Genomic DNA, 13,436 nt, shown 5'->3' with positions numbered 1-13,436 from the left:
CTCCCTGTATACACAGGACTGGGGTACAGCCTCAGTGCCATCATTAAATGTGTGCTGACATAACTATGATGGGCATGATTGTTGATGACGATGATTTTGCGTATATCTCAATGCATGCTCAGTCATCCAGGCAAGTAAATTCCAAAAGGTTTGTTCTGTTCATCTGGAGGTCTAAAAAAAATCGTGATTATAGTTTTTTTTTTCAATTATTGTTCATGAATTTAGTATTTATTAAATTCAGTGTACTTGTGAGATGCAGAGACTGATTAAAGAGACTCGACGTCACTCTGCCTACTCATACCTGAGCCAAAGGTAACGTTGATGTGGGCGGGCTGACAGATGGGAGGAGAGAGAGGCACAGACGTCGAAGTTTTCCAGTCGTCGTTTACAGGAAGTGAGAGAAAGCAGCGGGAGAACAGTGCCTCACACTAAGCTGCTTCACAAACACTGAAGAATGATTTTCCATCAGCAGTGATTCCAGGTGTTCACATTTTACATGAAGTATTGAAGGTAAGCGCGGCATTAAGTTCTGCTTCCTCCTGGAAGTTCACATTCGTAGTTCTGCTTCCTTGTTGGAGTTGTTTTCATGTGTGTGTAACAGGGAATGAGATATAATAATAAGTTATATTAGATCATGTGACTGTTGCTGGTTTGAAGCAGAGGTGCAGAGCTCTGTGGGAAAGAACCGGAGGTCTCGGTCACGGTAGAGTTCTCGGTTGTGGCGGTTTCAAAAGGCCACGATAGTCACGTGATCTTAAAACAATCTGTACACAACTTCATCGCCATCATCTTCATCAGACACCAGATCTTCCTCACACAGCTCTGCTCCATGCATGGTTCCTCTCTCTCTGTCTCTCATTTATTTTCTGGGAGAACACAAATTTGTAACCTGCTGTCAGAGTCACAGATATTATGACACAAACATTATTTGCCCTTTTTATTTAAAGAAAATGATCTTTTATCTTTATACAAGTTTCCACATTCTTTCACAACAAAAGCCCTGATAAGAATTAAAGTGTTTCTGACCAGTGATAATCTAGAGGGCTTTAAATTTGAAAAGTTTGTATAAACCAGGGGTGGGCAATTCGTTTTACCAAGAAGGTCACGTGAGAAAATGAGACTGTTGTGGAGGGCCTCTCCAATAAGCTGAACTTAAACACACACATACTCACACGCTGCTGTGGGTTGCGTGTTTTTTTTTTTTTTTTTTTTTTTTGCCTGTCCCGTTTGGCTCTTTTGCCATCAGAATTGTTGTCTAAAGGCAAAGAAAGATGCCCAATGGATTTACTTTACCAAACTGACCATCCCAGCCTTGCCGTAATGGTCCATTTGATTCACCTTTTATTGTTTATTTTATTTTCACTTACTGAATACGGGACAGACTTGACTGGGGGAAAGAAGGGGAGAAAGAAAGAGGGGAAGAGAAACAGCTGAGAAGAGGGACGGGGGAGAAGGGCAAAAGACAAAAACCAACAGAACGGGCAGAGAAAAAAAATGCATATATCAATCACCTGGATCACCTGCTGAGAAAGAAAAAAGAAAACAAGCAGAAGAGAACAAGAGTAATAGAATAAACAACATCACAATAATATATGGGAATATGACAGTAAATACTAAATGTTAAACATTATTGTGCAGCACATAAGATCAACAGAACACAGTGTGCTTTGAGGTAGGAGCCAAAAAGGGTGTAGTTTGTGGGTGTGATCACCCGTGTGTACACCTGTGAGCATGGACGCGCTTGTTTTTAAAAGGTTCCGTCATGTAATGATCTGCTAGAGGGTGTGGGGGGGCCACAGCCCCGTCCTCCAGGGCATGAAGCAGGTATGGAGGAGATCAAAACTCCAGACATCCAGAGGCCCCCAGAACACAAGAGACCAAGGAAGACCAACAGAGGGGCAGCCGCGCCACTGTCCCGGAAAGAGCTGAGGAGAGTCCCAGATGAGGGCTCACTCAGCAGCCTCGGAGCAGAAGACAGGGGGAGTTGCAGTGACGCGCCCGTGAGCTCCGCCGGCAGCCAGCCGTGCCTGAGTGACCGAGCCCCAGGCCGAGAGGCCGGGGGCATCCCACCTCCAAAGTGGCCCGAGCGAGCCCCAGGCTCCAGGGTTGCGTGTTTTAATTACATAATTTTATTCGAGTTTCAAGCTGAAGTTTGACGTTCACGTCCAATTAGGGCTGGGTGATATGACCTAAAATCCATATCACGGTATAATTTGAAGCATGCGCGGGAACAATATATATCACGATATATTCGTTTCTTCTGTATAACATATTTTACACACTATAAGGCACTATTAAAATCCTTTAATTTTCTCAAAAATCGACAGTGCGCCTTATGTGTGAATTCTGGTTGTGCTTACTGACCTCAAACCAATTTTCTGTGGTACACGGCGCAGAAATCTGTCAAAAATGTTTTAGTATGACTTTGGTATGCTGCGAAGCCGCACCGCTTGATGCATTGTCGGAGCATTACGGCTGCCGTAGTCTGGAGCCTCATGGAGTAATCTGGGTCCAAAACTCTGTCTGCTTCAGGTCCCAAAGTCAAACGAACACTGAGAGTTACAAACTGTCTAAATTCTTTCATCTTTAATAAAATCATCAGCGTTGCTGCTTTACCAGGTGTAACAATTAAGTTTAACATCCAGGCATCCATGAAAACAGAATGTATTAAATTCAACGGCATTAGAAGTTAGCAGGAAGTTAGCTCGCTAGTTTCCACCTAAACATGATATGCCATGTTCTGACTGAGAGATTTCTGAGAAAATTAAAACGCACAGCTCTGCTACCACTTCCGACATAAATGAAGACAGAAAACTAAACAGCAGTGACGTTTGTAGTGTTACTGAAGTTGGGCTAGCTGGTATATATTGATGTGCTACGTGATTGCTACCAAAACAGCTACATTAGCATAACATTAGCACAGTGAAGCTGAAGGATGGCCGCTAACCTTTTTCCACTCGATAAAAGTTAACGTGAGGGTTTCTGGTGGTCAGGGACAAATGCAATTGCATGGCAGGATGCTATAAACGGACCAAACTTCAGTCAGGAGAACAACTGAGATAATCCATCCACAGGTTAGTCATTAATATACTGCAACAACATGGGAATAGAGCAGCTGCGAGAGAATTTTGCATTAATGAACCAATGGTAGGTAAGTGGAGGAAGCACAGTTTTTGGCTTTCTCCATCTTCCAAAAGTGCTTCATCTCTTTGCTATTACTGTCACCTGGCATAATTTGCAGATGATGTTGTTTGCAGCTGCTGCAATGCTTTCGGCCAAAACAGGCGCAGCTTGATGACACCATCAACATGCGCTATCGCGGTAGAGCGGTATATTCAAAATCTCTACCGTTGGCCAAATGTAATCGTTTCTACTGTATACCGTTTATACCGCCCACCCCGACGTCCAATCACAGTTCTTCATTTGGGTGATAGAAAAGTAACAACCGTCCATGTCAGTAATGTTGTCATTAGTGAAATACAAAGCTGTCAGTTTCCATCCATCAAATGAACAAACAGCAGACATGCTGTCCTTCATGTATAATATGATTCCTTCATTTTCCAGGTGGTAACTATGATGACTCATTGAAACACTGAACCAGTTCAGTCCAGAGGACTTTGCTAAGTTCAGGTCACTTGAAGTGGAGAAAAATCTATCATCCAAGCCATGGGACCAATTCAAAAAAGCAGAGACACAACATGTAGTGGAGCTGATGGTGGAGACGTACAGAGGAGAGAGTGTGGAGGAGACCAGAAAGGCTTTAATGAAGATGAACAGGACTGATCTGGTGCAGAGATTATCAGGTATCACCTCAGGAACCACAAATAAGAGAACAAAGAATTAAATATGTGAGAATACTGCACATAGTTTATCACATTCATATGAAACCAGGTGCTGACTGATAGAAAAATCTCTTGACTCTGTGTTGTGTAGTGAATGATGAACAAAGACGTTTATATTTTCGTGCTGCTTTTTATAACGTGGATTAGAGCAGAATATGTGCAGGTCAGGCAGGCTGGCTCATTACAGGAGGCTCAAACACAGCACACTACAAAATAATAGCAGCTTATAGCCAGTGTGCAGTGATATTATGTGACTGTTTCAGGACTTCACAATTATTATGGAATCACATACAACATAAACACTGTTACACAAGCTCAGTTACAGTATTTTGATCAGATCAGAACAAAAACATCCAACATCATTCAACATGGTTGGAAAGTCTTCAAGCAGCTCTACAGATTATGTCACTATTAACCCTCATCATACTGACTGAAGTCTGTGGTATATTTTTGTTGATTTGTTTTTTTTTTTCTATCCCTAAAGTTTTTAATGAATTTGTCAGTTTGTTGCTAATGTTTCACATAATTTTTTATTTCTGCTTTGATTGGTGCTTCTTTAAAAATACAAATGTTTTGGGGTCCAAGAGGAATCCAGTCAAACAGACAATTCCACCTTTACAGTTTTAATAAATGGAACTGGTCTTAAATTAGCTATGAAAAGATGCCCCTGAGACAATCCAGCACATAAGAGCAGGGTGCAAGATGGCAACATGTCAGGGCATTAATGGAATGCCACAACCAAGTCGCCGGCATGGTATACAGAAACATCTGTGCCAAGCAGTGTTGGTCAAGTTACTTAAAAAAAGTAACAAGTAAATAATTAGTAATTACTCCTCAGAAAAAGCTATCCAATTACTTTACTGATTACTTATTTTCAAAAGTAATTATTTACTTAGTTACTTAGTCCATCCATCCATCCATCCATTTTCTTCTGCTTATCTGGGGCCGGGTCGCAGGGGCAGCAGCCCAAGAAGAGAAGCCCTGACCTCCCTCTCCCCAGCCACCTCCTCCAGCTTGTCCAGGGGAACACCAAGGTGTTCCCAGACCAGCCCAGAGATATAATGTCTCCAGCACATTCTGGGTCTGCCCCAGAGCCTCCTGCCAGTGGTACATGCCCGGAACACCTCACCTAGGAGTAGAGATGGACCGATCCGATATTACGTATCGGTATCGGTCCGATACTGACCTAAATTACTGGATCGGATATCGGAGAAAAATAAAAAATGTAATCCGATCCATTAAATATCACGAAAGCATCTCACAAAACTTGCAACACGCCGTAACTCACCTCAGAACGTTAGCACGTCGGAGCAGTATGCATCAGGTGATAGAGCGGCTGTGGCATGCGGGACCTGTCGGTGGTCTGGATAGCATGTGGAGCTTCGCTAGCAACCCGGCATTTCATCTCCGACAAAGTTATCCCCGAGAGAAGTAAAGCAAGTGTGTAAGTCCATCTCTGAATGTAAAGCATTCCTGCGTTAAGCTTAACAAGCGATATATGGAGCGACTGCCTCTCCTGCTGCTACTTCAATCATGAAACTGCTTAATGATCAGCTGATCGGCTTTTCTGTCGCGAGTCCGTCTGTCTTGTTTGTTTTTGGCCCACTTTGCACCAGAAAGAGGAAACCAGCGGCTGAACAACAGCAGCACGTTTAAGCTTGATAAGCTGTTGTTAGAATTTATTTAATATTACTTTCTACTCGAGGATCTTTTTCTATGTAGCTGACGGCTGGTAACTGTGCAGGGGCGGATCTAGCAAAGTTTAGCCAGGGGGGCCGATAGGGCATGAACAGGGAAAAGGGGGCACAAAGACATACTTTTCTTTCTTATTCTCATTTAAAATGTCTAATAAATAAAAGCTGTTAATAAATAATTATCTGACACCCAAAGTTTTAATTTGATGTAAAATGAATAGAAGTCAATTACTGTATATAGTGACTATTAAGTCTAATATATATACCCTAGTAAGCTATAGCACTTTTTCCTTTGGGAAGGTACCATCTGTGCAGTCTGCAATTTTGTTGAAGAAAGATGTTGAATCTATTTAATATTTCTTGAAAAATAATTGATTTCTGTGCATTTTTTTTCACACTGCATCAAATTAAGGTTGATTACGTCGATTAAGCATCATGAGGTGGAGCGTGAGGGGTGGTTCCCTATTTTTTATTTATTTATTTTTGTTGCTGGGAGTTGGAACCCTATTAGTTAGGTTGCTTAATATTTACGCTAAGTACTCTTTAAAATACCAGAATAGGGAGGATGGTGTAGGTTTAAGTTTATTAGATTGATCAGTATTGCTGAACTATGAAACATTTTTTTTTGCATACAGGTATAACAGAATAGCTTTAGTGTAGTTGTTGTTTTAAACTTGAGTATGAACTTATACAAAATGCAGCAAGATATTTAAAAAAAACCGTTTTGTTGATTAAAAAACACTATATCGGATTCATATCGGTATCGGCAGATATCCAAATTTATGATATCGGTATCGGTATCGGACATAAAAAAGTGGTATCGTGCCATCTCTACCTAGGAGGCATCCATGTCAGATGCCCGAGCCACCTCAACTACCTCCTGTCGTTGTGGAGCAGCAGCTCTACTCTGAACCCCTCCTGAATGGCTGAACTTCTCAACCTATCTCTAAGGGAGAGGCCAGCCACCCTTTAGAAGAAGCCCATTTCTGCCGCTTGTATCTGCAATCTTGTTCTTTCGGTCACTACGCACAGCTCGTGACCACAAGTGAGGGTAGGGACGTAGATCGACCCATCGAGCCCATCACCCACCAGGAACGAATCCGACTTACTGCTGGCTATGCGGACCAAGCTTTTGCAATGGTTGTATAGGGATTGAGTCGCCCTTAGCAATGGGCCAGACACCCCATACTCCCGGAGCACCCCCCACAGGACCCCCCAAGGGACACGGTCAAATGCCTTCTTCAAATCCACAAAACACATGTTGACTTGTTGGGCAAACTCCCATGCACCCTCAAGTATCCCTGAGAGGATGAAGAATGGATCCAGTGTTCAATGACCAGGACGAAAACCGCATTGTTCCTCCTGTATTTGAGGATCAACTAACCGAAGGACTCTCCTTTCCAGCACCCTGGCATAGACATTTCAAGGGAGGCTGGTTTTCTTTGTTATTATCTTTCATTTCGATTTAATTCTGGTTAAGATTTTCTAGTTCTGAGGTTTATGTGTCTGTTTCTCTGTACTGTGTTAGCATTGTGTCTCTGTCTTCATGTCATTTCCTGTTTTACTTTGATAGTCCCTGTCCTGTGTGTAGTGTGTCTGGTTTTGCTCCCCATAGTCTCGTCAGCCCTGATTTGACCCAGCTGTGTTTCTTTCCTGTCTCTCATCCCCTGATTGCTCCCCAGGGGCGGAGTGTGGGGGTGGCTTACTGGGATTAAGCCCGGGTTGTTTTGTCAGAAGCCCGGGGTCTTTTGGAGTGTAATTTTTTCATAGTTAGATGCCTGGCTGACAACTGTATAAAACAAAAAGTACACACAATATTCGAAGCACATAGTGCACACTGTGGGAATTTACGACTGTGCGTGAATCCCCCCTGATGTTGGTATGATCCGAGCTCAGGCACTAAGCGACTGAGCGAGAGGGCGGGGCAGCTGCTGCCTACGAGTGCGCTGTTGGAGAAACGGAGCCAGCCATACTAAGGAGAGCTTAAGTTTGACCAGGTACCAAAGCAAATCATTCGTACCGTACAAATAATGTAAATATGACGGTGAATCACGAAAGATTGATATCAAACTGATCACTTGACCAATATTACGTTACTCGCTCTTCAAGTGAATCAACAAATGGCGAAATGAAAAGCCGAACAACAACAATGCTGTTTCTTTAGAGAGTCTTAGCTTACATGTGTTTATGTCATATTTTCAGTTGTTTCCCTCCACGGCTAAATAAATCGGTTTCAGTAATTTACTGATATACAAGAATGGACATAAGGAGCTTCTTTCAAAGAAAAAAACTCTGGTAGTATTTTATATATTATGCTTTGTATGTTGTTCAGTATATTTCTATGCAAAACAAGAGGAATTTCACTACACAGCAGTATATTCTGTGTATTGAAATTAAGAGATATCAACCAAAACACCAGAAAAAGAACTGTGGAGCTCCATAAGTGTGGCTCAATTATGAATACAATTTGGTGCCATTTACAATTAAGAAATGCAGATAGTTTCTCTCTTTACTCTTAAAGTTAACAAATATGTTATTGATAAATATATTATTTATCAATCTAAAAAAAATAAACATTTAGTCTGATTTGATGTTACAATTAAAAAAGGGTTTGTGTTTTGATCTGAAGAGTAAATATCTGGTTTCAACTGTATATTTGATGATTGTCAGCACAAAGAGGGAGAGAGAGGAACAGAGAGGGAGAGAGAGGAACAGAGAGGGAGATGGAGAATGAGGACAGAACAGAGGTGGAACAAGAGCAGGTGAGACACATGTTAGTCAAATGGTTGTTTACCAAAAGTATCACCGTATCATAGGTCCTCATGTATCTCGTACCTAGTGTTTCTTTTTAGGTTTGTTATTTTTCAAATTCTATATTTATTAAGTTATTCAGGCTTGTTTGCACAACAAGGCTAAATAATTATATGAACTTTTCTCAATCTAAATAGTGTACTTTGGTAGAATTAAAAAAAATAAGTGTAGTGCAGGTCTATGATGATTTTTAGTGCTACTATCATCCAGTTCTGATTCTGGTTCAGTCTTGGTTAAGTCCTCAGTAGTCCTGATTTTGAACTGTTGTAGTCCTGTTTTAATTCCGGATCAGTTCTGGGTCTGGTTGAATTGAGATTTAGTCCCTGTGTCTTGATGCAGCCCCGACTTTGTTCTGCCTTGCTGCTTAATTAAAAAACTAGTTTATGGTGTCCTGCATATGTGATATATATTTTTCCCATATGAAGTCATTCTTTTTTGAACAAAACTCAAAACAGAGCCTATTAATCTTTCAGTCATTTCTAACCCCCCCCCCCCCCCCCCCCCCCCCAAAAAAAAAAATAAACAAATAAATCCCACATGCATACTACCCTTTAGGGCTAAGCCCCGGGTGTTTCAAATGTCTGGCTCCGCCTCTGTTGCTCCCTCTGTGTATTTAAGCCCTGTGCTTCTCTGTGTCAGTGTCGCGTCATTAACGTCTGCTCACCATCTGTCCTGCCTGTGTGTTCTGTTCCTGAGTGTTCTGCACCTGTGTCATTTTGAGTTTTGTAGTTTTGATCAGCAATAAAGCTGAGATTGTTCTCTGAGTTTACCTCTGCCTCCAAGAGTCCTGCACTTGGGTTGACTTCGCCTACCTACACAGAGAGCCTTGACAGATGGCTCCTCTCACCTCTGGTGTCCACCATTTGGTTCGGTGATTACCACCATGACAGGCACCAACTACATTGCGGCCGCAATTCAGTGCAGTGGCTTCGGCAGTGGAGATGCTGAACATGGTCCATTCAAACTCAATGTCCCCAGTCTCCCTCGGAATCATGTTGAAGCTCTTCCAGAGGGGTGAGTTGAAGATCTTGCGGACCGGGGCCTCTGCTAGGTGTTCCCAGCATGCCCTCACTATACGTTTAGGCGCGCCAGGTCTGTCCAGCGTCCTCCCCCACCACCTGATCCAACTCACCACCAGGTGGTGATCAGTTGGCAGCTCAGCCCCTCTCTTTACCCGAGTGTCCAAAACATTTGGCCTTTTGTTTGGTGATACGATTAAAATATCGATCATCAACCCGTGGCCCAGATTCTCCTGGTGCCAGCTGCACTTATGGACACTCTTATTTTTGAACATGAAAATACTGCCCGGGCTCAGATCCGGTCCATTCCTCCCAATCACAACCCTCCAGGTCTCGCTGCCATTGCCCACGTGAACATTGAATTCTCCCAGTAGGACAACAGAGTCCCCAGGAGGAGCACCCTACAGTATCCCATCCAGGGACTCCAAGAAGGCTGGGTACTCTGAACCACCAGTCGGCGCAAAAGCGCAGATGACGGTCATGACCCCTTTTCCGACCAGGAGGCAAAGGGAACAAACCTTCTCGTCGTCTAAGGAGCTTTGAAAGAGCGTCTGAACTTCTTTAAGTTGCTTGAAGACCTTTCACCTCTCATCCAAGACGCTTCTTCAGTTCTAGGGTCAAATGGTGGAGAGTCCCAGATTTAAGCCCTGTGGGAGTAACCCGCCGAGAGGGAAAATGGACCCCCTAATGATCCACTACCTTATCACATTAGCCAAGGTGTGATAATGGGTGTGGGTCACAATCAGCCAAGGTTTCAGGTGAGTTCATTGTGAAACCTAGCCCCACCCTATCATGTGATTTCCTGAGGTCAGATGGCCCAGGATGTGAGTGGACGTTAAGGCATCTGGGAAGGGAACATACCGGCAGCAAGCCGAGGGGATCCCAAGATACCCACCCCAGCCCCCCACCTCTCACCAGGGGCAACTCCAGACTGAGACAGAGTCCAGCCCCTCTCCAGGAGGATGGTTCCAGAGCCCGGGCCATGCGTTGAGGTGAGCCCGACTATATCTAGCCGGTACCTCTCAACCTTACACACTAGCTCAGGCTCTTTCCCCACCAGAGAGGTGACATTATATGTCCCAATAACCAGTCTTGGTAGCTGGGGATCAGTCCGCCAGGTCCTCCTCTCCTGGCTGCTGCCCGGCTCACAATGCACCGACCCCTATTGAGCCTCTTGCAGGTGGTGAGCCTACAGGAGAATGGGCCCATGTCCCTTTTTTAGGCTGTGCCTGGCCGGGCCCCATGAACTAAGGCCTGGACACAGACTCTTGCCCTCGGGCACTGTTAAGAAATAGAGAGAGATTTTTAATGTGTATCTGCTCATTAGATTGTTTTATGTACTTTAATAATGAAGGCTTGTAGAGCAAGGCCACTTTTGACTCACAAACTAAGTGCTCAGCCAGACTGAAAAACAGGAAGTTTTAGTGCACAGGCATATTAATAGATAAGACACAGAAAAGAAGAACTTTCCATATAAGCAATGTTTGAAACTGTGTGTGCCGTGTGTGACGTCTGAAGTACAGAAATAACACCATATAAGACACATGTTGAGCTAAAAATGTTAGAGATCCTGCAGCTGGCGTTTGAGCTGTGCAGGGGTGTCTCTCTTCTGGAAGATGATTGAATAAAAAGAAATATAAATGTTTTAACACACTATGAGTCGGTTTTCTCTGTTCTATCACGGGGACAAAAGAATCGGGGTTAATAGTAGGGCTGAACGATTATGTAAAATAATCTAATTGCGATTTTTTTGCCCCAAGATTGCGATGCGATATGCGATTATTTTTTAAGGTCTTTGTCTTCTGTATTATTAAACAAAGACAAGCAATACATCATATAGTATGGCCAATACTATATTACATTAATTTTAAACTGTTCTTTCCTGGAAGACAGACCTCTGTTATGATGACATGAGGTGATGCATGAATTGATGACTGACATTTTTATTTAACTTCTTCAATCACAACAGTATATTTGAACATACACAATAGTTTATTTTTAGCTTACAAACATCTGAGCATAAAGTGCTGACAAGGAACCCTGGTGTAAACATTAAAATGAAAGTCAGTACAATGTGCAGATTGCAGAAATATACATAAACAAAATCAGTGGCTTTACCACACTCAGTTTTTCGACATCTGTGAACTACTAGACAGTCATTAAATTAAAAAATAATATTAAATAAATAAAACTAATAAATAAAAAATACACACATCTTACTGATCTCTGCAGTCAGTAACATTACACATAAAGTGAAACATAATAGCAATTGTATAAACACACACACAAACACGCCTTTAAAGTTTAAAGGCGTGAAATTGGACGGTCTAGTTCTGATTAGCGTCACTGCTGTCTCGGTGGAGTTTAATAAACTCGGCCGTCTGCTTCTTGCTATCTAAAATATAACCAGACACTGGTGTAAATTCTCGACTGTCTCATACTTCTGTTTAATAAGTTTTCTGTTTGACGTTTAGTCAGCTGTGTGAAAACCAAGGAGGAACCCACCCGGGGGATTAATAAAGTTTTATTTTATCTAATCTAATAACTTTAATCTCAGCCAAACCGATTTACTCACAAACAAACAAAACACTGAAAAAAGCCCAACAATAACATTTTTAGGTTGTCTAAGTGACTTATATATTACGTTTAACCCGAGCAGCGAAACTCCGCGGTGATCTGAAAATGATGTGCCGGGAGTTGTGCCGCTCTCGGCCGCATCAGTAACCCTCGAGCTCCCGGCTAGCTGTCGAGCTGGTGGGTAGCAGACGCCTCTGAAAACGTCGAAGCACTTTTGCAAATATGGGATATCTTGATAAACCGAGCAGATATTTGATGTTTACACAACTACTTTCTCGCCTGAAAATATGTTAAAAGTTTATTTTGTGACCCAGAAAGATTAGTATGAGTAATTTTAAAACTTAGTAGCGGCCGCCATTGCTGGAAACTGGAGTTTGGCTGGGCCGCGCTATGAATTCTGGGATATGGTAGTAATTTGGACAGCCTTCGGCGCGTCGCTGTGACGTAATCGGTCTACAAATGCGGCCTCAGGAGGATGCAGCCCATGAATTTGGACATGTCCAGAGTATAATCGCAGCCTCTGCGGTTAGAAAATTGCACTTGATCATGTCGCGATATTATCGCAAATGCGATATATCGTTCAGCCCTAGTTAATAGCACCCTCTCCGGGCCTTGCTACTGTCTGAATTAAGATTAACTGTGCTAATATAGTATACCAAAATGAAAAAATAACTCAAATTTCAGATATTTGAGGTTGTGCTGAAAATAATGATACCAAACAAGGCAAGAAAAACATATTTTAAAGGTGAAATATAGAGGTAAAATCAAAAGTAGTCAAAAACGGCCAATTATACCCTGGACCCCAGAGGGTTAAAACTATTTTCACCTTTTTAGCAGGATTGGGGCGGGTGAAGGTGTGCAGGTGTGCCATAGCAGTCATGTCAGTGGGAGGATCTGGGAGTTTCTCTGTGAATTTCACATTCCTGTGGCAACGCCCATATGGAAAAGAAATAGTAAAAACTTAAGTGGCCACTTTCATGAGTAAATCATATAAGGCTTACATGATTTACTCATGAAAGTGGCCACTTTCTCATTACTTTCATACATTGTTTTAGTAAGTATCCAAAACATACAAGTTTCATTATATAATTTTTCAAGGGATCTTATATCTGTTTTCACTCTTATATGCTTTTCATACAAGTTTCACACAAGACAGATACAAACTTTATAAGAATTATATATATCTTTTCCATATGGGCATGCTCGCTTGCTCAGAAGTTTAGGGGTTTCCTTTCGATGTAAAAAGAAACTTTCTTCCCATGTAGTGTACATCGGACGCTAATGTTTTTGTCACTTTTTAGGGAATCAAAGTCAAAGTAAGGTCATTACTTCCCTGCTTTAAACGCTGCACAGTCATACTCTCTCCCGCACTCAATATGTTATCTATTGTTGATCTGCACACGTCTGTTACCACGAACGTCGCAGACATATACTAGACACGCTCTCAAACAAAACCACAGTTTAGTAATACAGTAACACAGCGTGCTTACGGG

At 42.3% G+C, this 13,436-nt stretch overlaps 1 protein-coding gene across 1 annotated transcript in view; it reads left to right on the top strand.

Moving 5' to 3' along the window:
• Positions 1–311: 311 nt before the first annotated feature.
• The window catches only part of LOC113032850 (uncharacterized), a 75,531-nt gene continuing 62,406 nt past the window's right edge, over positions 312–13,436 (top strand). Inside the window, exons 1-2 of the mRNA XM_026186001.1 lie at positions 312–510; positions 3,565–3,803. Coding sequence (XP_026041786.1) covers positions 3,713–3,803 — 91 coding nt within the window. The 5' untranslated portion in view covers positions 312–510; positions 3,565–3,712. The remainder of the gene's footprint in view (positions 511–3,564; positions 3,804–13,436) is intronic.

This window comes from Astatotilapia calliptera, chromosome 11 (genome assembly GCF_900246225.1).
Source record: "Astatotilapia calliptera chromosome 11, fAstCal1.2, whole genome shotgun sequence".
NCBI lineage: Eukaryota > Metazoa > Chordata > Actinopteri > Cichliformes > Cichlidae > Astatotilapia > Astatotilapia calliptera.
Note: the sequence above shows the minus strand (reverse complement) of the source record. Positions and strands in the feature narration are given on the sequence as shown.